This window comes from Choloepus didactylus, chromosome 18 (genome assembly GCF_015220235.1).
Source record: "Choloepus didactylus isolate mChoDid1 chromosome 18, mChoDid1.pri, whole genome shotgun sequence".
Classification (NCBI taxonomy): Eukaryota; Metazoa; Chordata; class Mammalia; order Pilosa; family Megalonychidae; genus Choloepus; species Choloepus didactylus.
In genome coordinates, this window is record NC_051324.1 from 32,536,741 (window position 1) to 32,560,164 (window position 23,424).

The 23,424-nt window shown below is 36.9% G+C and overlaps 1 protein-coding gene across 8 annotated transcripts in view; it reads left to right on the plus strand.

Annotated features, from left to right (window-relative positions):
• The window catches only part of ACACA (acetyl-CoA carboxylase alpha), a 371,031-nt gene that overhangs the window by 174,474 nt on the left and 173,133 nt on the right, over nucleotides 1–23,424 (plus strand). For all 8 annotated transcript variants that reach the window (XM_037808139.1, XM_037808140.1, XM_037808142.1 and 5 more), the window contains 2 exons: nucleotides 16,971–17,103; nucleotides 18,418–18,556. In XM_037808139.1, coding sequence (XP_037664067.1) covers nucleotides 16,971–17,103; nucleotides 18,418–18,556 — 272 coding nt within the window. The remainder of the gene's footprint in view (nucleotides 1–16,970; nucleotides 17,104–18,417; nucleotides 18,557–23,424) is intronic.

Genomic DNA, 23,424 nt, shown 5'->3' on the forward strand with positions numbered 1-23,424 from the left:
AAAGTACTCTGGGACACATCAGGGTATCATATTAACCTGTACAGAATAACAAGATCTCATTCCCCATTTTAGGTTCCATGCAGCCATGTTGTTTAAATAGACTGACCGTAAAGGTTATATTTGAAAGCGTGTTACAGAGAATATAAATTCTGTGCCAAATAAATATCTCTTAAATAACAGCCAAAACTCAGGAAGAGCAGTGACTGCTGTAAGAGCTTACAATCTACGAACCTTTATAAGCCTCACTGAATACTCCACACTCCTGCATTGTCGATTGCTGGATTTCTGTCCACATTCTATCCACTGGCACCTATACTTTTGAATTCAATTCTCAGTATATTCTCATTATAGTAATGTTGTGTTAGTGAGGCCTTACAATATTTGTCCTTTCGTTTCTGGCTTATTTCAGTCAACATAACGTCCTCAAGGCTCATTTACCTAGTTGCATTCCTCACAACTTCATTCCTTTCTGCAGCCATTTAATATTCCATTGTATGTATACACCACAGTTAACCTGTTGATGTACCCTTAGGCCAGCTCCATTCGCTGCAAATTGTGTATACTGCTGCCATAAGCACCAGGGTATAAATGTCTATTCATGTTCTGCTTTCACCTCTTCCAAAAAAATACCAAATAATGGGAGTTACAGGATTATGGCAGCCCTATACTTGACTCCTTTGGAGCCACCACATTGCCCTCCACATGGGCTGTACCATTCTACTTCCCTACCAACAGTGAATAGGTGTATCTCTCTCTCCACGTCTTCTCCAGCACTTGTATCCTTCTGTTTATTTTTTAACAGTTTTAGTCATACACCATGCAACTCCCCCTTATATCCCCCTCTGTTGACATTAGTTTTGGTGTTTTGCCATTGTTACAATTATTGGAAGTATATTACAGTGTTATTGTTAACCATAGACCCTAGTTTTCATTGATTGTATTTTTTCCCATATATCATCCTGCTTTCAATACCTTGCAATGTTGACATTCACTTGTTCTCCCTCATGTAAAAACTTGCTTATATTTCTATATTTAGTCACCATCATTGTCCACTCTTAGTTTTCACTAAGTTACACAGTCCCAGTTTTATCCTCTGTCTTTCCTTCTGGTGTCATACATGTCCCTAGCCTTCCTTTTTCTCACTCTGCTTTGTTCATTATACTTACAATATTGTGCTACCATCACATAGTATTGTGCTGTTTCTGGATCTTTACAATCAATTCTGTTGAACATTCTGTACTCCTTCAGCATCAAATGCCCAATCTCTACCCTCTTTCTACCTCCTGATAACCTGTGTTCTTAATTTGAACTTTCAGAGTTTGCTCAGTATACTTAGATCATATTAGTGAGACCATACAGTATTTGTCCTTCTGTTTCTGGCTAATTTCACTTAACATAATGTCCTCAGGGTTCATCCACGTTGTTATATGTGTTATATGTGTTATGACTTTATTTATTTAAATAATATCCAGTTCTCTAAGCACCATTTGTTTACGAGACTATTCTGTCCCAACTGAGTCAACTTGACAGCCTTATCGAAGATCAATTGTCCATAGATGAGAGGGTCAATTTCTGAACACTCAATTTGATTCCCTTGGTCAGTATACCTATTTTTATGCCAGTACCATGCTGTTTTGACCACTGTAGTTTTGTAGTAAGCTTTAAAATGAGGTAGTGTAGACCTCCCACTTCATTTTTCTTTCTCAAGATGCTTTTAGCTATTCGGGGCACCCTCCCCTTCCAAATAAATTTAATTATTGGTTTTTCTATTTCTGCAAAGTAAGTTGTTTTGGGATTGTAATTGGTATTGCATTGTATCTGTAAATCAATTTGGGTAGAATTGACACCTTAACTATATTTAGTTTTCCAATCCATGTGCACATTGTGTCCTTCCATTTATTTAGGTCTTCCTTGATTTCTTTTGGCAATTTTTTTTGTAGTTTCCTGTATAGGTCTTTTATGTCCTTGGTGCTATTGTAAATGAAACTTTTTTCTTGATTTCCTCCTCAGATTACCCCTTACTAATGTATAGAAATGCTACTGACTTTTGCACATTGTCATGTTTCTTTTTAACAATCTCAGATTTTGGCATGTGGGTTGCACTGTGTATTGAAATAGAAGAAAGTGATTGTAATAACCATAGTTTGATACCTAATATTCTTCCTAGTACTCTTTATCCCAGGATTTATAGTTCTTATCTCAAAATGCCAATTTAATAATTCTACTTAAGAGTGTTCGGAATACAGTATTTGGGTTCCAGCATATTCTGGCCCATTAAATGCAAATCATTGAATCATTTCACTCTACTTTTTTTCCCTTCACATTTTTCTTCCAGTTCCTACCATCACTGATCTTAGCTGGTGTTCCTTATCTCTAGCCTTGTCTGCTGCAATGACCTCCTAACTATTTTCTCTAACCCCTATCTCTGCCTATTTCAGATCTGTCCAAAAACCTATAATATTTTACATCTGCTTTCAGAGTAAAGCCTAAGATAAAAACAACTACCACCTCTACCACCCTGTATTGACCATTTACTTTAGTCAGGCATTGTGCTCAGTGCTTTAAATATTTATCTCATTTAACTAAATAACAATCCTGTATAGTAGGTATTACCTTCATTTTATAGATTAGGATACAGGCTCAGAGAGATTATGTAATTTATCTGTCTAGTAAGTGGCAGAGGTATGGCATTCAAGTCCTTCCACAATGTGGCCAAGATTGATTTTTCTAGTCTTACCTTTTTACCCATATATCCAGTGTTCTTTCACTCCTTTCATTACTCCACTCACACTAGACGAATGTCTCCCAGCATGCCCTATATTTCCCATCTTTGTGTCCTATTCTCATTCTGTTTGCATCTTAGTTGTTTTCTATCTCTCTCTCATGTTTTCTTATTGGGATGCCATTTACCCTGACTATTGAAATTCTATTCACCTTGTGAGGTCATTGCTCTTTAAGGTCCTTCTCAAATACTGCCTGTGTAGTGAAGCTTTTCTTGTTCTTTCCCCTATTTTGTTTTTCTTTTCTAGTAATTTGACTTCCATTTTCCAGAACATTTGGTAATGGATGGTGGTGATAGTAGCACAACATTGTGAATGTGATTAATGTCATTGAACCATATCACTGGAAGTGGTTGAGATGGGAAATTTTATGTTGTATATATATTACCACAATTTTTAGAGAAGAAACTAAGGAGACAATGACAATTAAATGCAATATGTGATCCTCAACTGGAACTTACAATGGAAGAGAAAATGCTCCAAAGGACATTATTGGGATAACTGAAACAATTGGAATATGGACTTGATTTTAAATTAAATTTCTTGAACTTGATAGCTGTACTTAAGAAGGTTTCATAAGTGTTCCAAGTGTTCTTATTCTTAGGAAATGTACATAAAAGTGTTAAGTGGTAGAGGAGTATGATGTATGCAACCTTCTCAAAGATTTTGAAAATAGACAGCTGGCTGGCTAGATAGCTGGAAAGGATGATATAGCAAATGTAGCAAAATGCTAATAGTTGGTAAACTTGGGTATCTGAGTAGGGGATATGTTGGATTTCTGTGTATTTGTATTAGTTTTGCAACTTTCCTGTAAGTGTGAAATTATTTCAAAATAAACAGTTTTTAAAAAGTAAAGGGATGGAGAAAGATAAACCATGCTAATACTAAACAAAAGAAAACTGTTATAGCTATATTAATTTTAGAGACAGCAGACTTCACAGCATGGAAAATTATCATGGATAAAGAGGGGATTTGTATAATGATAAAGCAGTTAATTCTCTAAGAAGAGATGACAATCCTTAATGTGTATATACCTAGAAACAGTATCAAAACATGTGAGGAAAAACTCAGAACTGCAAGGTGAAAAGATAAATCTACTATTGTAGTTAGAGATTTCAGCAACCTTCTGTCAGTAATTGACAGATCCTACAGGCAGAAAATCAGTGCGGATGTAGTTGAACTGAACAGCACCATCAATCAACTGGATCTAATTGACATTTATAGAATAATTCTTTCAACAACAGCAGAATATACATAATTCTCAAGCTCATATGGAATATTCAGCAAGATAGAACACATTCTAGCCCTTAAAACACACCTTGACAAATTTAAAAGAATAAAAATCATACAAAATATACTTTCACATTGCAATGGAATTACACTAGAGATCAAAAACAGAAAGCTGGCTGGAAAATCCCCAAGTATTTGGAGGTTAAACAACACGCTTCATAATAATACATGGGTCAAAGAAGGAGTCTCAAGAGAAATTCTAAAATATTTTGAACTAAATGAAAATGAAAACACTACTTATTAAAATTAGTTGGATGCAATGAAAGTAGTGCTTAGAGGGAAATGTATAGCATTAAATGCATATGTTAGAAAAGAAGAAAGCTCTAAAATCAGTTATCTAAGCTTCCATTTTAGGAATCTAGAAAAAGAAGAACAAATTAAAAAATAAGCAGAAGAAAAGGAATAATAAAAAATAAAGCAGAAATCAATGAAAATGAAAACAGGAAAATAATAAAGAAAACCAATAAATCAAAAGCTGGTCTTTGAAAAGATCAATAAAATTGATTACGCTCTAGTCAGGCTACCAAGAATAAAAGAGTGAAGGCACAATTACTAATATCAGAATTGAAAGGGGGATCATCACTCCAGATTCCATGGATATTAAAAGGACAATAAATAAAAATTTTGAACATCTCTGTACCCACAAATTTGATAACTGAGATGAAATTGACAAATTCCTTGAAAGATACGCTCTGCCAAAACTTACACAAGGAGAAATAGATAATCTGAAGGCCTGTATTTATTAAAGAAATTGGATCATAATTAATAGTCTTACAAAACAGAAAGCACCAAGCCCGGATGTTTTCAGTGGTGAGTTCTACCAAATGTTTAAAGAAGAAATGATACCAATTCTTACAGTGTCTTCCAGAAAAAGGAAACAGAGGGAAGACTTCCTAACTCTTATGAGGCCAGCATTATCCTAGTAATCCTAGTACGAAAACCAGACAGATATTACAAGAAAGGAAAATTGTATACCAATATCTCTCATGAATATAGATGTAAAATCCTCACCAAAAGATTAGCAAATCAAATCCAACATGTATAGAAAGAATTATACATCATGATAAAATGAGATTTGTTCCAAATATATAAGGCTGGTTCAACATTTGAAAATCAGTTAATGTAATTCATCATATCAGGCTAAACAAGAAAAATCATATTTATTGATGCAGAAAAAAACACTGGACAAAATCTGTTCTAGTTTGCTGATGCTACTGGGATGCAAAACAAGAGAGATGGATTGGCTTTTATAAAAGGGGGTTTATTTAGTTACACAGTTATAGTCTTAAGGGCATAAAGTATCCAAGGTAACACATCAACAATCGGGTACCTTCACTGGAGGATGGCCAATGGCGTCCAGAAAGCCTCTGTTAGCTGGGAAGGCATGTGGCTGGCGTCTGCTCCAAAGTTCTGGTTTCAGAATGGCTTTCTCCCGGGATGTTCCTCTCTAGGCTGCAGTTCCTCAAAAATGTCACTCTTAGTTGCTCTTGGGGTATTTGTCCTCTCTTAGCTTGTCTGGAGCAAGAGTCTGCTTTCAACGGCCGTCTTCAAACTGTCTCTCATCTGCAGCTCCTGTGCTTTCTTCAAAGTGTCCCTCTTGGCTGTGGCTCCTCTTCAAAAGTTCACTCTCAGCTACACTGAGTTCCTTCTGTTATCTCAGCTCATTTATATGGCTCCACTGATCACCTTAGACCCACCCTGAATGGGCAGAGCAACACCTCCATGGAAATTATCCAGAGTCATCACCCACAGCTGGGTGGGGCGCATTCCAAAGAAACACTCAAAGAATTACAATCTAATCAACACTGATAACATCTGCCCACACAAGATTACATCAAACATAATGGTGTTTGGGGGACACAATATATTCAAACTGGCACAAAATCCAACACCTATTCGTAAAAATTCAGCAAACTAGCAACAGTGGAGAACTTCTCAACTTGATAAAGGAAATCTAAAAATCCAATGGTAGGAATCTAGATGCTTCTATGATTAAAAACAAGAAAAGGATGCTCCCTCTCACTTCTGTTCAACATCATACTGGTAGTCCTAGCTAATGCAATGAGACAAGAAAATGAAATTAGAGGTACAATATTGGGAAGGAAGAAATAAAACTGTTTGCAGATGACATGATTGTCTGTGTAGAAAATTCCAAAGAATTGACAAATTTCTGTAATGAATAAGTGATTACAGCAGAGTTGTAAGGTTAATATACAAAAGTTAGATGCTTTCCTTTTACCAGCAAAGATCAATTGGAATTTGAAATTAAAAACACAATACCTGTGTGTGTGTGTGGTGGGGAGAGGGAATATGAGAACTCTTTACTTTCTGCATGATTTTTTTGTAAACCTACACTGCTCTAATAATTTTTTTTATAAAAACCCAACACAATACCATTTATATTAGGACCATAAAAAAAAGAAAGAAGGAAAAATAAAATAATATCTGTGCAAGCTCTATATAAGGAAAACTACAAAACTCTGATGAAAGAAATCAAAGTTCTAATTAAATTGAAAGATTGTATTCCAGTATTGGAAGACTCAGTATTGTTAAGGTGACAGTTCTATGGATTCAGCACAATAGCACTCAAAATTCCAGCAAGGTATTTTGTGGATATTGACAAACTGATTCTTAAGTTTCTATGGAAAGGCAAAAGACCCAGAATAGTCAATACAATATTTAAGAAGAACAAAGTTGGTTGATTGACACTACCCAACTTCAAGACTTACTAAAGGTACAGAGACCAAGGTAGTGTGGTATTGGCAAAAGAATAGAGTAGATCATTGGAAAATAATAGAAAGCCCAGAAATAGACCCCATACAAATATAGTCAACTGAGATTTGCATTGAATTGCAAAGGCAATTCAGTGGAGAAAGGATGCTGGAAAAGCTGAACATCCGTATGCAAAAAAGATGAATCTAGACAGTGACCTTCACACCTTCCACAAAAATTAACTCACAATGGGTTATAGACCCAAATGTAAAATGCAAAATTATAAAACTTCTAGAAGATACTATAGGAGAAAATCTAGGTGACCTTGGGTTTGGCAATGAGTTTTTAGATACAACATCAATAGCACTATTAATGAAAGAAAAAACTGATAAGTTGGACTTCATTACAATAAAATTCTACTCTGTGAAAGACACTATTCAGATTATGATAAGACAAGCCACAGATTGGGAGTAAATATTTGCAAAACACATATCTGATAAAGCACTTGTATCCAAAATAGACAAAGAATTCTTAAAACTCTACAATAAGAAAACAAGCAACTTAATTAAAAAGTGATTAAAAGATACTTTTGATATCTTTTGAATAGACACTTCACCAAAGAAGATATACAAATGGAAAATAAGCATATAAGAAGATTCCCAACATCATGTATCATTAGGAAACCTCAAAATAAAACAAGAAGATACCAGTACACAGCAATTAGAATGGCTAAAATGCAAAACACTAAGAACACCAAATGCTGATGAGAATGTGGAGTAACAGGAGCTTTCATTCATTGCTGAATGGTTCAGCCACTTTGGAAGACAGTTTGGCAGTTTCTTACAAAGCTAAACATAGGCTTACTATAGGAGACTGTAATCATTCTCTTAGATATTTGCCCAAATGAGCTGAAAAACTTACATCCACACAAAACTTGTTTGTATATTTATAGCAACTTTATTCATAATTGCCAAAAATTGGAAGTGACCAAGATGTCCTTGGTAGGTGAATGGATCAATTTGTGGTGCATCCATGCGATGCAGTTTTATTCAGTGATAAAAAGAAATGAGCTATCAAATGGTACTCTAATAGTGGATACATGACATTACACATTTGTCAAAATCCATAAAACTGAAACTTAGTATATACGATGGGTATTAATGAATCAATATTAGTTCATCAATTATAACAAATTTACCACATTAATGCAGGATGTTAATAATAGTGGTAACTGTATGTGGGAGAAGGGCGAGTGGGTGTATATGGGAACTGTTTGTACTTTTTGTACAATTTTTCCATAAACTGAAAACTACTTGAAAAGCAAAATAAGAAAATTAGCCAAGACAGCAGTGGCTACATGCTTTTGGGGAAACAGATTTTACAGATTTAACCTAGGTAAGTTATTAAACAAGCAAAGGAAAAGGCAAATAGCAATAAGAACCAATACCGCTTTCATGGGTAAAAAAATTGGAATCCAGTGTTGCTGCAATAAATAATTTAATATGTTTCATTTTAAAAAACAAAACAAAACTACAAGCCATGCAAAGAAATATAAAAGTGTGACCCATATTTTTTGGGAAAAAATGTCAGTGAAAACTATCTCTATGTGTTTCCAAATGCTGGATTTAGCAGACTTCAGAGTAATTGTTATGTGTTCAAAGACCTAAAGGAAAAACATGTTTGAAGAATTAAAGAGGGAATTATATGGGAACCCTGTATTTTCTGTGTGATTTTTTTTGTAGATTTCCAAGTGCTCTTAAAGAAAAAAAAAGAATTAAAGAAAAGTATTCACAATAATGAATCAATAAATAAATATTCTCAACAAGGAGATAGAAATTGTAAACAAAGGACCAAATGGCACCAAAGAGGACTGAATGCTCTCCCCATAAGATTGGGAACAAAGCAAGAGAGTCTGTTTTCACACTTCTACTCAGCATTGTTTTGGGGGTTCTACCCAGTGTGGTAATGCAATAAAAGGAAATAAAGGACATCTAGATTGAAAAGGAAGAAATAAAAGTGTCTTTATTCCCATGTAACATGATCTTATATATAGAAAATTCCAAAGAATGCACAAAAAATCTACTGGAAATAATATATGAATTTACATGAAAAAGAATAAAATACTTAGGAATAAATTCAATGAAAAGTGCAAAACATAAAGTCTGAACATTACAAGATATTGTTAAAAAAATAATGAAAACCTAATGAATAGAAAGATTTCCCATGTTCATGGATTGGAAGTCTTAATACTGTTAAAGTGGCAGTACTTTCCAAATTGGTCTATAGCTTCAACACAATCCCAGATAAATCCCTGCTACTTTTATTGCAGAAATTGGTAACCTGATCCTAAAATTACTATGGAAATGCAAGGGACCCAGAAGAGCCAAAACAATCTTAAAAGAGGAAAACACATTTAGAGGACTCAGGCTTTCTGATTTCAAAACTTGTTACAAAGCTACAATAATCAAGCTCGTACTGGAGTAAGAATGGGCATATAGAGCAATAGAATGAAATTGAGGGTCCAGTAATAAACTCTTACATTTTATAGTCAATCGATTTTCAACAAGGGTGCCAAGACAATTCAAGGGGGAAAAGAACAGTTTTTTCAACAAATGGTGCTGGGACACACTGGACATCCACATTAAAAGGAATGAAGAAGGAGGGGAGGGTGGCGCAAGATGGTGGAGTGGTGAGGTGTGGAATTTGGTCTCTCCTTTAAGGCAGCTGGTAATTACCCACGAACTGTATGAAACAGGGTTTTCAGGGTCTCCAGTGACCAGTCACACATCGTACACAAGTTTGGAACTGGTGGAAAAGTTGAGATCGCAGTGACCTTTGTAAGTTCCCCCAACCAGGCATCTGGTGCCCCTCCCTACCCAGACCCCACAGACTGCCTTGCAGCTAGCTCCCTGAAAGGAAAAAAGACACAACAATCTGCTGGGAGTGAGAAGAGGGGCTCAACCCAGCCTCAACTGCAGAATTAATTAACAAATTAATTTTTGGAGCCGTGGTGCTATAGGAGGGCTGGGCTCCTATGGACAGCATGTTGAGTGAAGTACACCAGAAACAAAGGCAAACACTATAATGCCTCACCAATATGGACTAACTACAGTGTATAAACTCAGAATTGAATCTTAAGAGCACAGCCTAACAGGGAAACGATTATTGTAATGGTCCCTAGATTCTAAGCTCTTACAGCAGTCAAATCTATTCCTGAATTGTAATGGCTGTCTCCAAACTCTGAGATGCTGATCCCTTTGTGTATAACCTGATTGGTCTCTGGTAAACATTGGGTATCTGTGTGACACCTGAAACTCAGAGGTAGAGCTTAGCAGATATTAATGTCAGTATTAATGCATACAGCAACTGTTAAAAAAAAAAAAGAAAAAGAGCCCAGACTTCAATTAGAGATAAGAATGAAGCAGATCTGGTTAAGACTAGGACAGATAGGGCCAAAGGGTAAACAGTGAAACTGACTGTGTGTTATAACTTCAACTTCCATGTGAGACCAGGGGAAGAGATGTTTATTTGGTGCAGGATCTGTATTTTCTAAACAATATATAACTTCTACAGTCAGTTTGTTCAAACATCACAATTACATGGAACTTTGAATATGAAGTGAGATATGGTAGGTTTGTATAGGTTAGAGTGAAATAGCAACACATCCCAAAGTAATTTCGGCAGAGAATAAAAATGTATATGCAGGGCCCCTTGAGGAGCTGGGGGAAAATGCAGAAGTGTTGAACTTCCTCACCTGGATTGCTGCTGATGTTCTCACAAACATTGAGGACTGATGGCTTGGTATGCTGGGCCCTCTATCTTGGAGACTACCCTTATAAAGCTCATTACTGCAAAGGAGAGGCTAAACCTGCTTATAATTGTGCCTAAGAGCCTCTCCCTGAGTACCCCTGTGTTGCTCAGATGTGGCCCTCTCTCTCTAGCTAAGCCAACTAGGCGGGTGAACCCACTGCCCTCCCCTCTATGTGGGATCTGACTCCCAGAGGTATAAATCTCCCTGGCAATGCAGGATATGACTCCCAGGGATGAATCTGGACCCAACATCATGGGATGGAGAACATCTTGATCAAAAGGGGGATACGAAATAAAGCTTAAGTGGCTGAGAGATTTCAAATGGAGTCAAGAGGTCACTCTGGTGGACATTCTTACACACTATATAGATAACACTTTTTAGGTTTTAATGTATTTGGAATAGCTCGAAGTAAATACCTGAAACTATCAAACTCCAACCCAGTAGCCTTGACTCTCGAAGACTACTGTATAACAATGTAGCTTGCAAGGGGTGACAGTGTGATTGTGAAAACCTTGTGGATAGCACTCCCTTTATCCAGTGTATGGATGGATGAGTAGAAAAATGGGGACAAAAGCTAACTTAAAAATAGGGTTGGATGTGGGGGATGATTTGGGTGTTCTTTTTTACTTTTATTTTTTATTCTTATTCTGATTCTTTCTGGTGAAAGGAAAATGTTCAAAAATAGATTGGGGTGATGAATGCGTAACTGTATGATGGTGCTGTGAATGGTTGATTGTACACCATGGATGACTGTGTGATATGTGAATGTATCTCAGTAAAACTGAATTTAATTTAAAAAAAGGAATCAAGATGAATCCCTACTTCATATATATAAAAACTGACTTGAAATGGATCAAAGACCTAAATATGAAAGCTAAAAATTTAAGCTCATAGAAGGAAACAGAAATAAATCTTTGTGATCTTGGATTAGGATGTGGTTTTTTAGATATTAAATCAAAAATATAAGTTACCAAGAAAAGATACACAGATTAGGCTTCATCAATTTAAACCTTTTGTGCTACAAATTATATCAAGAAAGTGTAAAGACAACCCATACAATGGGAGAAAATATTTGCAAATCAAATATCTGGTAAATGACTGGTATACATTCAGGTGCATGGTAAATAATTCAAGTTATAGACAAGGAAGTTCATTTTTGTTTGTTTGTTAGTTTTAATGTGTGCCTTGGCATTGTTTTCAGGTCACTGGTTTTTATTCTCATCAGAGATGTTGAATGGTGTAGTTAGAAGAACACTGAAATGGGACCCAGAAAACCTTGTGTCTGGTCTGGCTGTGCTGCATACTAGCTTTGTGACCTTGGACAATTCATGCTACCCCTCTGGACTCATTTTTGTAAGGTGCCTCTTATCATTAAAGTTCCAGTCCAGATGCAGGGTGATTAAATATCTGAATGGAAAATTTAGTACAATGAAGGCTTGGAAATATCAGTGTCTAAGAAGGATAAAAGTGCTTTGAAGTCAGTTAGCAAGCATATATTGGGTACCAGCAGGGAAGTGCGTAGCTTTTGTTGTGGGCTGTACTTAAGTGTAGAGGTAGAGTAGCCACTAGTCTCTTACTATTACTCTCCCATGGGTGCTGGAAGAGCCATTTTACTCACGTAAAATGTAGGGAAATATTTTGGGGAAATATCTTACTGAGTTTTATTGATAGAAGCACTGAGAGAAGATGGGTGATTGGAGATATATATGTATATATATAAGAACACAGAAAGGCAGACAGTGTGCTGGAAACTGAAAAAGACAACCTTGTAAGATTTGGTGCCTTGTCTTCAGGAAGACTTATATCTAAAGGAGAGAGAGGTAAGAAAAATTCACAGATTTAAAATTGTAGCCAAGAGTGGGAAATGCTACTTTAAAAACAGCAACAAGACAGCAGGAGGGCGCAACTCTGATTCCTTTTATTTTGGTGATATTTTTCTCCTATTTATTGTTTAATTTGACAAAGAGTAGCTTCCATGTATTGGAGGAAATTGGGTTCAAGTTGGTGAGGGATGATGCAGAGGAACATTATTTTTTTCTTTTTGAAGTTTTTTCTGAATTTTTTTATGCTGCCTCCTTTAAATGTATTTATGGATATCTTCTCTGTGTGTATATATATGTATATCTCCACATGTTTGTACAAACATACATACATGATGATGACCCAATATGTAATTAGCATTTGATTTTATGAAGTGTTACCCTCATGAGCAATTAGAACTAAGTTAAGTGCAATACTAGAGTGTTTCCTGAGGTGTGACATTTTATTGATGGGTTGAAAAAAATCTGTTTGTTCTGACATTTGGCATATAAATGCCTTTTGGGAACAAGTGCAAATAACATATGATTGTGGATATGAAGAATCCCATCATTAAAAGCAAAATAGATTTCTGTTTTCTCCCTTGTTTAATTATAAATTGTCCTAAGAGCACTCCTTTACTACTTTCGGACCATTGATTAAATTTCATGACCACTCCTCTCCCCACCTTAATTTCATGATTAGAGATTTTGCTTCCCCTGTTGTCTCACTTCAGGCAGTTCCTTATTGACTCTTCTCTATCCCTTCAAACTCTTCCTAGATACCTGAAAGCTGATCTCTGAGTTTGTGTGTTTAACTTCAGGTACATAAAATTATATAATAATAATCCTTGGTTCATGACACACTCTCATTACTGTTTCTAATGTGGCATATTGTTTTATATTTATTTGGTTAGCTGTTTACTTATTTTTAAAAATGATGTAAAAAGAATTTGAAAACCCACCACCTAAAACAAGAGAGGTCTTGGCAGTAACTTATGTCTAACATTATGGTCTCTCCTCCTCAGCTCACCTCCCTGCCTCTCCCTACCCACATAACCATTTTCCTTAGTCCCATTTTCATCATATTCCTTATTTTCCGTTTTACCTAGTTTTATTTTGTTTGTATGTATGTTTTAGTTGTTTTTACCTTTATAATCTGTAAATAATCTGCTGCATATAATATTTTGGGAATTTTTATATGATTCATATACCTACTCACTTCACTAAGGTCTCCTAATGGTTGTAATAATTTATCTGCAGATTCTTTTGTGTTTTATATGTAAGTGATCACATCATCTGCAAATCTCCTTTCAATCCTAATGTTTCTTTTTAATAGCCTTGGCTAGGGTCTCTATTACGGTATTTTAAATCATGAATTTTTCAAAGGCTCTTTCTGCCTCTGTTGAGATGATCATGTGGTTTTTCTCTTTTAATCTGCTTTTGTGCTTTACATTTATAGATTTTCTAAAATTAAACTTCTTATATAGCTGGGACAGACTCAACTTGGTCATGATGTAGCATTTTTTTTTTAATGCAATTTTATTGATGTATTCACATAACATGCAGTCCTTCAAAGCATGACATATTTTTTACTGGTATTTTGCCCATTTTTGCATCAGTAACCCACTGTCTTAGGACATATATATATATTCTAGGAATGTTGTATCTATAATTGTGAGTAAAATGAACTTGGCATTTTCCTTTCATGTAACATCTTTGTCTGGTTTTGGTATCAGTGTTATGCTAGCTAGTGAATTTCACTTCTTTTCTATTGTCTGGAAGTTTGGTAGAACTACTATCCTTGAACATTCATAGAGCTTATCCTTTTTTTTTTTTAATTCAGTTTTATTGCAATTTATTCACATACCATACAGTCATCCATGGTGTACAATCAGCTGTTCACAGTACCATCTTACAGTTGTGCATTCATCACCCCAATCTATTTTTGAACGTTTTCCTTACACCAGAAAGAATCAGAATCAGAATTAAAAAAATAAAAATTAAAAAAAGAACACCCAAATCACACACACACACACCCCCATCTCACCCTATTTTTCATTTAGGTTTTGTCCCCATTTTTCTACTCATCCATCCATACACTGGATAAAGGGAGTGTGAGCCACAGGATTTTCACAATGGCACTGTCACCCCTTGTAAGCTACATTGTTATACACTTGTCTTCAAGAGTCAAGGCTACTGGGTTGGAGTTTGGTAGTTTCAGGTATTTACTTCTAGCTATTCTGATATATTAAAACTTAAAAAGTGTTATCTATATAGTGTGTAAGAATGTCCACCAGTGACCTCTCGACTCCTCAGCCACTGAAGCTTTATTTCGTTTCATTTTGTATCCCTCTTTTGGTCAAGAAGATGTTCTCAAACCAAGATGCCAGGTCCAGATTCATCCCTGAGAGTCACATCCTGCCTTGCCAGGGAGATCTATACCCCTAGGAGTTAGGTCCCACATAGGGGGGAGGGCAGTGAGATCACCCGCCAAGGTGGCTTGGTTAGAGAGAGAGGGCCACATCTGAGCAACAAAGAGGCACTCAGGGGGACACTGTTAGGCACAATTATAAGCAGGTTTAGCCTCTCCTTGCAGCAACAAGCTTCATAGGGGCCAGCCCCAAGACAGAGGGCTCAGCACATCAAGCCGTCAGTCCCCAATGTTTGTGAGAACATCAGCAACAATCCAGGTGAGGAAGTCCAACATCTCTGCATCCTCCCCCAGCTCTTCAGGGGGGACCCGAAATATATATTTTTATTCTCCACCCAAATTACTCTAGGATGTGTTGCTATTTCATTCTAATCTATACAGATCTACCATAGTTCACTTCCTATTCAAAGTTCTATGTAATTATAGTGTTTGAACAAACTGACTGTGAGCTTATCTTTTAAAGCTACCTTTACCTGGCATTTTCTTTGTGGGAAGACTTTAATCAGACTCTTATTTTGAAAAGACAACTTATTGTAGTATCAAGTTAGATTGTAGGGGAAAGGGAGAAAAGATGGAAATAGGAGAAAACAACTGCTGTATAAAGGGGCTTACATCCACTATCTCATTTAATTCTCACAACACCCTTTCAGAGAGTCTGTCAGTCAAGGTCCAGTCAGGGAAAGAGAAAGCACGTTGGTATCATAAAGGGCAATCAATAGTGAGAATTGGTTGCTTGGGAATTGAAAGAATTAAAGAACAAAATGGGGTTGCTGAGGTAACTCAGGGTTAATAACTGTAGGAAGCAGCTACCACCTAAAGGACTGAGAGAACAAAAGGAAAGGGGTAGTGTTACCACAACCTAGGAGCTTGGAAGAGGGACACTAGGGGCTGATTCTTGGTCTTCTGGTAGTAGCCAGGTCTCACACTCTTGTGGAGGTATCCTGACATAGCAGGTGATTGATCGGCCCAGGTGCCTTAGCCCAGAGGATGAGTGAGCATGACAAAGCTGTTACTCTGAATGCCAAGGAAGAAGAGTTGCTACAATAAGGCTCTTCTTGGGAATGTTGAAAGAAGCTGGAGGATGGAATTAACTTTCAGTCACAGCTGGAACAATGCTGATAAGAGCTAGAAAACATGAAGGAAATCCCTTCTCTTTCCCTTCTTTTTTTCCCATTGGCAGAACTGAACAGAAATGAGCTGGCAAAGGAGCCTGGGAAATGTAGTTGGTAGTCTTAGCCCTAGTAGCACAGAGCAGGGCATGAAAGGGAGGACTTGGAGCTGAGGGAAAATACGTAAATAACTGTAACAGTGGCTAGTATGTATATTTTACAAAGAGAAAACTGAAGCTGAGCAAGGTTAAATTATGTGCCAAAGATCATGGAGAGATTAAGTGGACAGTGTCTAGAATTTGAATCCACTCCTGAGCTATTTCCACTAATGTATTTTGTGTAATCTAAGATACCGTTAATTGTTAGAGGCACCATTATTTTATGTACCACTAAGCAAACAAAAAAAAAACAGAAAACCACAATGCTGCCAATTAAGTAAGAAGCACCATCAATTGTAAGATGTATCCCTATTTCAGAGATTTTTAAATGTAAAAGGGGGGGGCATCTTAATAATCAGCATAAAGTATGCTGTAGTATGCTGCCTTGTAAAGAATTTTGTTTTGAAATTGTTGATTTTGAGATACCTACAGACTACCCAGGCAAAACATTTGGTATGCAGTTTAAAATGTAGATTTAGAGCTCATAAGAAAGGTGGAAACTAGAGATACAGAGGTGAAAGTCATCTGCATGTCAGAATCATGATCCAGAGACAGCTTTGCTAACTTTTTTTGTTTGCTTTAACATTCTTTCTGAGTTTATTTTTATATTACATCATTTCATTCTACCCTTTGCCTGTATCTGTGTCTTAATACCTTGATATTGTAATTATTTATTACACCTGTTTTTTTTTCTTAAATTTCTTAAATGTCTACAGGCAAGGATCATTTTCTTCTTTCCCTTGTATTTGAAAAGTATGTGGTCTACAGCCTTCACAAGGGTGTAGTTGGGTGTACTGTTATAAATATGGTAGCAGAAAGCAGATATAAATGGTGTAAAGAAATCCTAACTATGGACTTTCATGGTTTCTCTATTTTATAGGTCCAGTATGTCTGGCTTGCACCTAGTAAAGCAAGGTCGAGACCGAAAGAAAATAGATTCACAGCGAGATTTCACTGTGGCTTCTCCAGCAGAATTTGTTACTCGTTTTGGGGGAAATAAAGTGATTGAGAAGGTAAGTTGTAACTTGCTAAATTATTTTTTCAAACATGCATGAGATTTGATGCCTTGTTGTCTAGATTTGCTCAAAATTGATATTTGGATTTTCTAAGACTCTCCCTCTTTATGTGGAATTATCTTTTCTGCCTTTCCAACATCCTATTTATATAATTTCACTATTTTCAGTAGTATATATTTACCACTGATAATTTAGACATAACTAAAATGGAACAGAGCTCATAAAGTTCTTTTTGAAAGATCTTCTGGTTTTGCGGGGCGGGGGGCAGCACCGACTTAAGAGGGTGTGAGGAGTGAATTAGCTCTGAGATGGTGGGGGGGGGAGACACTATATATCACAGCATTGGATTGAGAACTAAGGGAGTAGAGAGTTTCAGAACAAAAGGCTTGAACAGTTTGATACACTGTAACTTACTGGCTTTTACCAGGTATTTGGGATATTTAGAGGAAATATACCACATGAAATACTTGAAGAGATTTCAGGTATTTTGAAATGTTATGAGAAATTCTGTGTCACTTTTATTTAAACCATGCCAGAGCTGAGAGGATGACTTGGTTGAAATAGTTTATAATAATTAAAAGATTAAAGGATGGGAACCTATATTCTCACTACTAAGATTATTGCTTCAACAGTGTCCTTCTGTTAATCTTCCAGTAAAGATAGAATCTGTGTCTCTAGCCTATGTTATCCTCAGAGACATGATCATGAGACAGGTAAGGAAATGAAAGGTTTGAATATAAAGAAGTCTCAGGATGCTTTGATTCTTCTGTTGTTTTTCTTGTGACCACTCTTTCTGAGTCAGTCTTTACAATTCTAAGGTATTTGGGTTCAGCATTTTGGAGAGAGATGGTGATTGGTGCTGCAGTGTTTTTTTACATGTTCAGGGCCACGTGCCTTATTTTAAAACAACAGAGAATAGTACATGACACTATACTCATTGGTTTTCTCCCATTCCTTATTTGTTAATACATAGTATCTATGACGTTTTCTGTCTTCTGTTTCCTAGTAATAGGTATGGTAGAATAATTCACCAATTTGTAGGATTTGAGTAATTGTGATTTTTTTCTCTTCAAGAAATGAAGTTAAAAAGGAGTGAGTTTTAGCTGGTAGATATTAACGTATTTGCTGAGCTAGCATTTTAAAATACCATCCACCTGAGCACATGGGTGCTGGTTCCCTCCTGCCTGGATCAGCAATAAGAATTCCTGGTTGAATTTCTGGCTTTTTCATGAACAGATTCACATCTCTTTTCCTCCATCTTTGCCTTCTTTTCTGCCCTTTTCTCTGATTTTCATCCCCTCAATCTCCCAGGTTCTTATTGCCAACAATGGCATTGCAGCAGTGAAATGCATGCGGTCTATTCGTCGGTGGTCTTATGAGATGTTTCGGAATGAGCGTGCAATCCGATTTGTTGTCATGGTCACACCTGAAGACCTTAAAGCCAATGCAGGTGAGTTATTAGTGTTAAGAAGGCATCACCCTCAAGAATGAAACGTTGAATAACACAGCCTTTAAGTAGGAAAGTGTTAACTTACAGGGATTCCCAAGCCCTAGGATATCCAATGAAAGCCTTTAAAAAACTTTTCTTTAAAAAATTGCCAGTAATAGATATTTTAAAGTGGTTGCCCTATATTGAACCTTAATACAGAGTCTGTGTTCTTAAGTAGAAGAAGGTAGAAATTTAAGCAAAGTGCTGATCTGGGCTTTTAGGCATGTGACTTTTTCAGTGATAAGTAATTGCTATGTCATATACTTTAGCATGTGGAAGTGGAAAGGTTTGAAAAGAAATGCTATTTCCTTTATGAGCTATATTGAAGTTTACTTTTTTCCTCTCTTCCTGTGGAAGAGACCGCCTGGTATCTAAATGTGTTTCACTGTGTAAGCTCTTTTGTATATTGTCTTTACTCAGATAGTGTGCTCCATTTGAGAGTTGTAATAGAGACTAGGCTGTTATAGCTGAGAGGTGTGTTCTTTCTTCCCCATAATTCTTTTTATCACTAAGGTAATCTCTAAGGTGGAGTACCTATATGTTGTGGATTGAATCATGTTCCCCGTGACATGTTCAAGTCTTAACCCCTGGCTCTGTGGATGTAATCCCATCTGTAATTAGGATTTTCAAAGGTCCTATTAAGAGGAAGCCAAACTGAATCTGAGAAGGCCTTAATTCTGTATGATTGGAGTCCTTATAAATACAGGAAATTTAAACACAACAGTAGGAGACTGCAGGAGACAGACAGATGGCCGCATGCTGGAAGAAGGGATTGAGTTATGGATTGCTGGCAAGCCAACACCAGGAGGCTATAGACTTCCAAAAAAGCATGGCCTGTCAACACCTTGATCTTGGACTAGCCTCCAAAACCGTGAGGCAGTATGTTCCTATTGTTTAGCCAATTGGTCTTTGTTATTTGTTATAACAGCCCTGGCAAACTAAGACACAATAGATAACTTTGGTTTAAAGAGCTGTCCTTTAAAGACTATTTTGCTGTGTATATATTCTTTCCATCTTGAGACAAGGATGCTAAGACTATTTCTAAGGGGTAAGTATTATGTCATCTTATTTAGAAACAGAGAAGGCACCAATTTATTGGAAAACAGATGTTGCTATCTGAATCACTTAAATGCACCCTTTAACATCACTGAGCTACTACTGCCATACCTAAAAAATGAAGATCATAATGTCTATTTCACTGGATAGTTACGAAGATGAGATCTTCCATAATAAACTCAAACTACCTTGCATGCTTTCTTTTTCCCTTCAATTTCTACCTTGTGCTCCTATTAATTCATTTATTCATTCATTCAATGAGCTTGGGGACACAGAGTTGGATAAGATGGTTGATCCTGCTCCAAGGCACAAATAATTTTAACACAATGAGGTAAGTGCTATCATAGAAACATGCACAGGATCCTATGAGAGCACAGAGGAGAGACATATTAACTCCTGGGGTTGGGGTAAGAGAATACTTCTGAAAGGAGGTTATGCCTAGCTAAAAATGAGTTAAGAGTGAAGCAGTGAGAAAGTGTTCCAGGTAGAAAGAACAGCATATGAAAATGTGTGAAGAGTGTGACAAAAGGGGATTTTTGGACACTACAGGTGGCTTGATAAGTACAAGATATGATCTGGTATTTGCCAAGGAGGGCCATGTTGCCATGCTCAAGAGCATAGAGCATAGACTTTATCTTTTTTAGGTCAGTGTATTTGTGTGTGCAAGAGATGAAATGATTTACATTTTAAATGGGTGGTTTTATTGTGCTTCATTTTTTTATATGTATATAGATATTTTTTATTGTGAACTTTAACATATATACATAATACTGAATAACTTTCAAAGTACAACTTCACAAGTAGTTAGAGAACAAATTTCAAAAAATGTCATGGGTCACAGTTCCACAACTTCAGCCATTTCCATTATTATAAAATATAAAATACATACAGAAACGTGTCATCTCTTGATGTACAGCTCAACAAGCAGTCATATAGGTAATTTCAAAAATTGTTATGGGTTACAGTTCCACAGTCTCAGTTCTTTCCTTACTGTGCAATACCAGGTATATATAGAAAGGTGAAGACCTTCAAGGCACAATTCAATGAGCAGGTGTAGAGCACATCCCAAAGGATGCTATAGGCTACAGTTCCACCATGTCATTTACCTCCTTCCAGCCCTTCCAACACCCCACCATCCAAAAATATACATATATAATTATATAAAGTTTCAGCATTCATAAATCTTTGTTAAATCTTGTTTGTTGCTATCCTTCCTCTCACTTAATCTCTTTCTCCATCTTCAGGAGTATCTAGGCAGTGAGCACCCTAACTTGTTCATATTGAAAGGGGGTGTTGACAGCATGGGGAAGGGGCCACATCTGATAGTTGATCTTAAAGAGGCTGTTTGCCTCTGGGTTTTAGGACTTGTCTGGTATAGGAACACTCTCAGCCACGATGACCTCAGTTTGTTATCTTTCTTTTTTCCCCCTTTTGGTCAAGTAGACATTTTCCGTCCCTCGCTGCTAGGGCCAGGCTTATTCCTGGGAATCATTCCACGTTACCAGGGAGATTCATTCCCCTGGGAGTCATGTCCCTTGTTGGGGGAAGGTTAGTGAGTTTGTTTGCGGAGTTGGACTTAAAGAGAGAAAGGCACATCTGAGCAACAAAAGAGGTTCCCTGGAGGTGCCCCTTAGGCATAATTATAGGAGGGCTCAGCTTCCTATTTAAAACCCTAAATTTCACAAGAGCTTCATTTCATTGTACTTTGCAGATACTGCATTTTTTACAAATTGAAGGTTTGTGGCAACTCTGTGTCAAGCAAGTCTTGTGGTGCCATTTTTCCAATGGCATGTGCTTTCTTTATGTCTCTGTGTCACATTTTGGTAATTCTCACAATATTTCAAACTTTTTCATTACTATTACATATGTTATGGTGATCTATGATCAGTGATCTTTGACAGCACTATTGTAATTGTTTTTGGGCACCATAAAAGATGGGGAACTTAATTGACAAATGTTGTGGGTGTTCTGATTGCTCCACTGATTGGCTCTTCCCCCATCCCACTCCCTCTCCTCAGACCTCCCTATTCGCTGCAACACAGCAGTATTGAAATTAGGCCAATTAATAACCCCACAATGGCCTCTAGGTGTTCAAGTGAAAGGAAGAGTCACATGTCTCTCACTTTAAATCAAAAGCTAGAAATGATGAAGCTTAGTGAGGAAGGCATGATGAAAGCCAAGATAGGCCAAAAGCTATGCCTCTTGCATCAGTTAGCCAAGTTGTGAATGCAAAGGAAATGTTCTTGAAGGAATTGAAAATGCTACTCCAGTGAACACACAAATGACAAGAAAGCAAAACAGCCTTCTTGCTGATATGAAGAAAGTTTTAGTGATCTCGGTAGGAAATTGAACCAGCCCCTGCATTTCTTTAAGACAAAGCCTAATCCAGAGCAGATGTCCAACCCTCTTCAATTCTGTGAAGGCTGAGAGAGGTGAGGAAGCTGCAGAAGGAAAGTTTGAAGCTAGCAGAGGAAAGAAGCCATCTCCATAACATAAAAGTGCAAGGTGAAGCAGCAAGAGATGATATAGAAGCTGCAGCAGCTTATCCAGAAAATCTAGCTAAGATAATTGATGAAGGTGGCTGCACTCAACAACAGATTTTCAGTGTAGACCAAACAGCCTTATATTGGAAGAAAATGCCATCTAGGATTTTCGTAGCTAGACAGAGAAGTCAATGCTTCACTTCAAAGATTCAAAGGACCGGCTGACTCTCTTGTTAAGGACTAACACAGCTGGTGAATTTAAGTTGAAGCCAGTGTTCTTTTACCATTCTGAAAATCCTAGAGCTCTTAAGAATTATGCTAAACCTATTCTGCCATGCTCTCTACTTGGAACAGCAAAGTCTGGATGACAGCACACCTGTTTATAACATGGTTTACAGAATATTTGGACCCCAATATTAAGACCTACTGCTGAGAAAAAAAAGATTCCTTTCAAAATATTACTGCTCATTGACAATGCACATATTCACCCAAGAGCTTTGATGGAGATGTCCAGTGGGATTAATGTCATTTTCATGTCTGCTAACACATCCATTCTGCAGCCCATGGATCAAAGAGTCATTTTGACTTTCAAGTTGTGATATTTAATAAATACATTTCATAAGGCTATAGCTGCCGTAGATAGTGATTCCTCTGATGGATCTGGGCAAAGTCAGTTGAAACCCTTCTGGAAAGGATTCACCATTCTTGATGCCCTTAAGAACATTCATGATTCATGGGAGGATGTCAAAATATCAACATTAATAGGAGTTTGGAAGAGACTGATTCCAGGCCTCCTGGATGACTTTGAGGGGTTCAAGACTGGAGGAGAAAGTCACTGCATATATGGTTGAAATAGCAAGAGAACTAGAATTAGAAGTGGAGCCTGAAGATGTGACTGAATTGCTACAATTTCATGATGAAACTTTAATGGATGAGGTTTTGCTTCACATGGATGAGCAAAGAAAGGGGTTTCTTGAGATGGAATCTACTCCTGGTGAAGATGCTGTGAACATTGTTGAAATGACAACAGAGGGTTTTAGTATATTACGTAAACTTACCTGATAAATTAGCAGCAGGATTTGAGAGGACTGAGTCCAATTTTGAAAGAAGTTCTACTATGGATAAAATGCTATGAGACAGCAGTGCATGCTATAGAGAACTCTTTCCTGAAAGGAAGCATCAGTTGATTCGGCAAACTTCATGGTTGTTTTATTTTAAGAAATTGCCATAGCCATCCCAACCTTCAGCAACCAACACCCTGATCAGTCAGCTGTCATTAACATTGTGGCA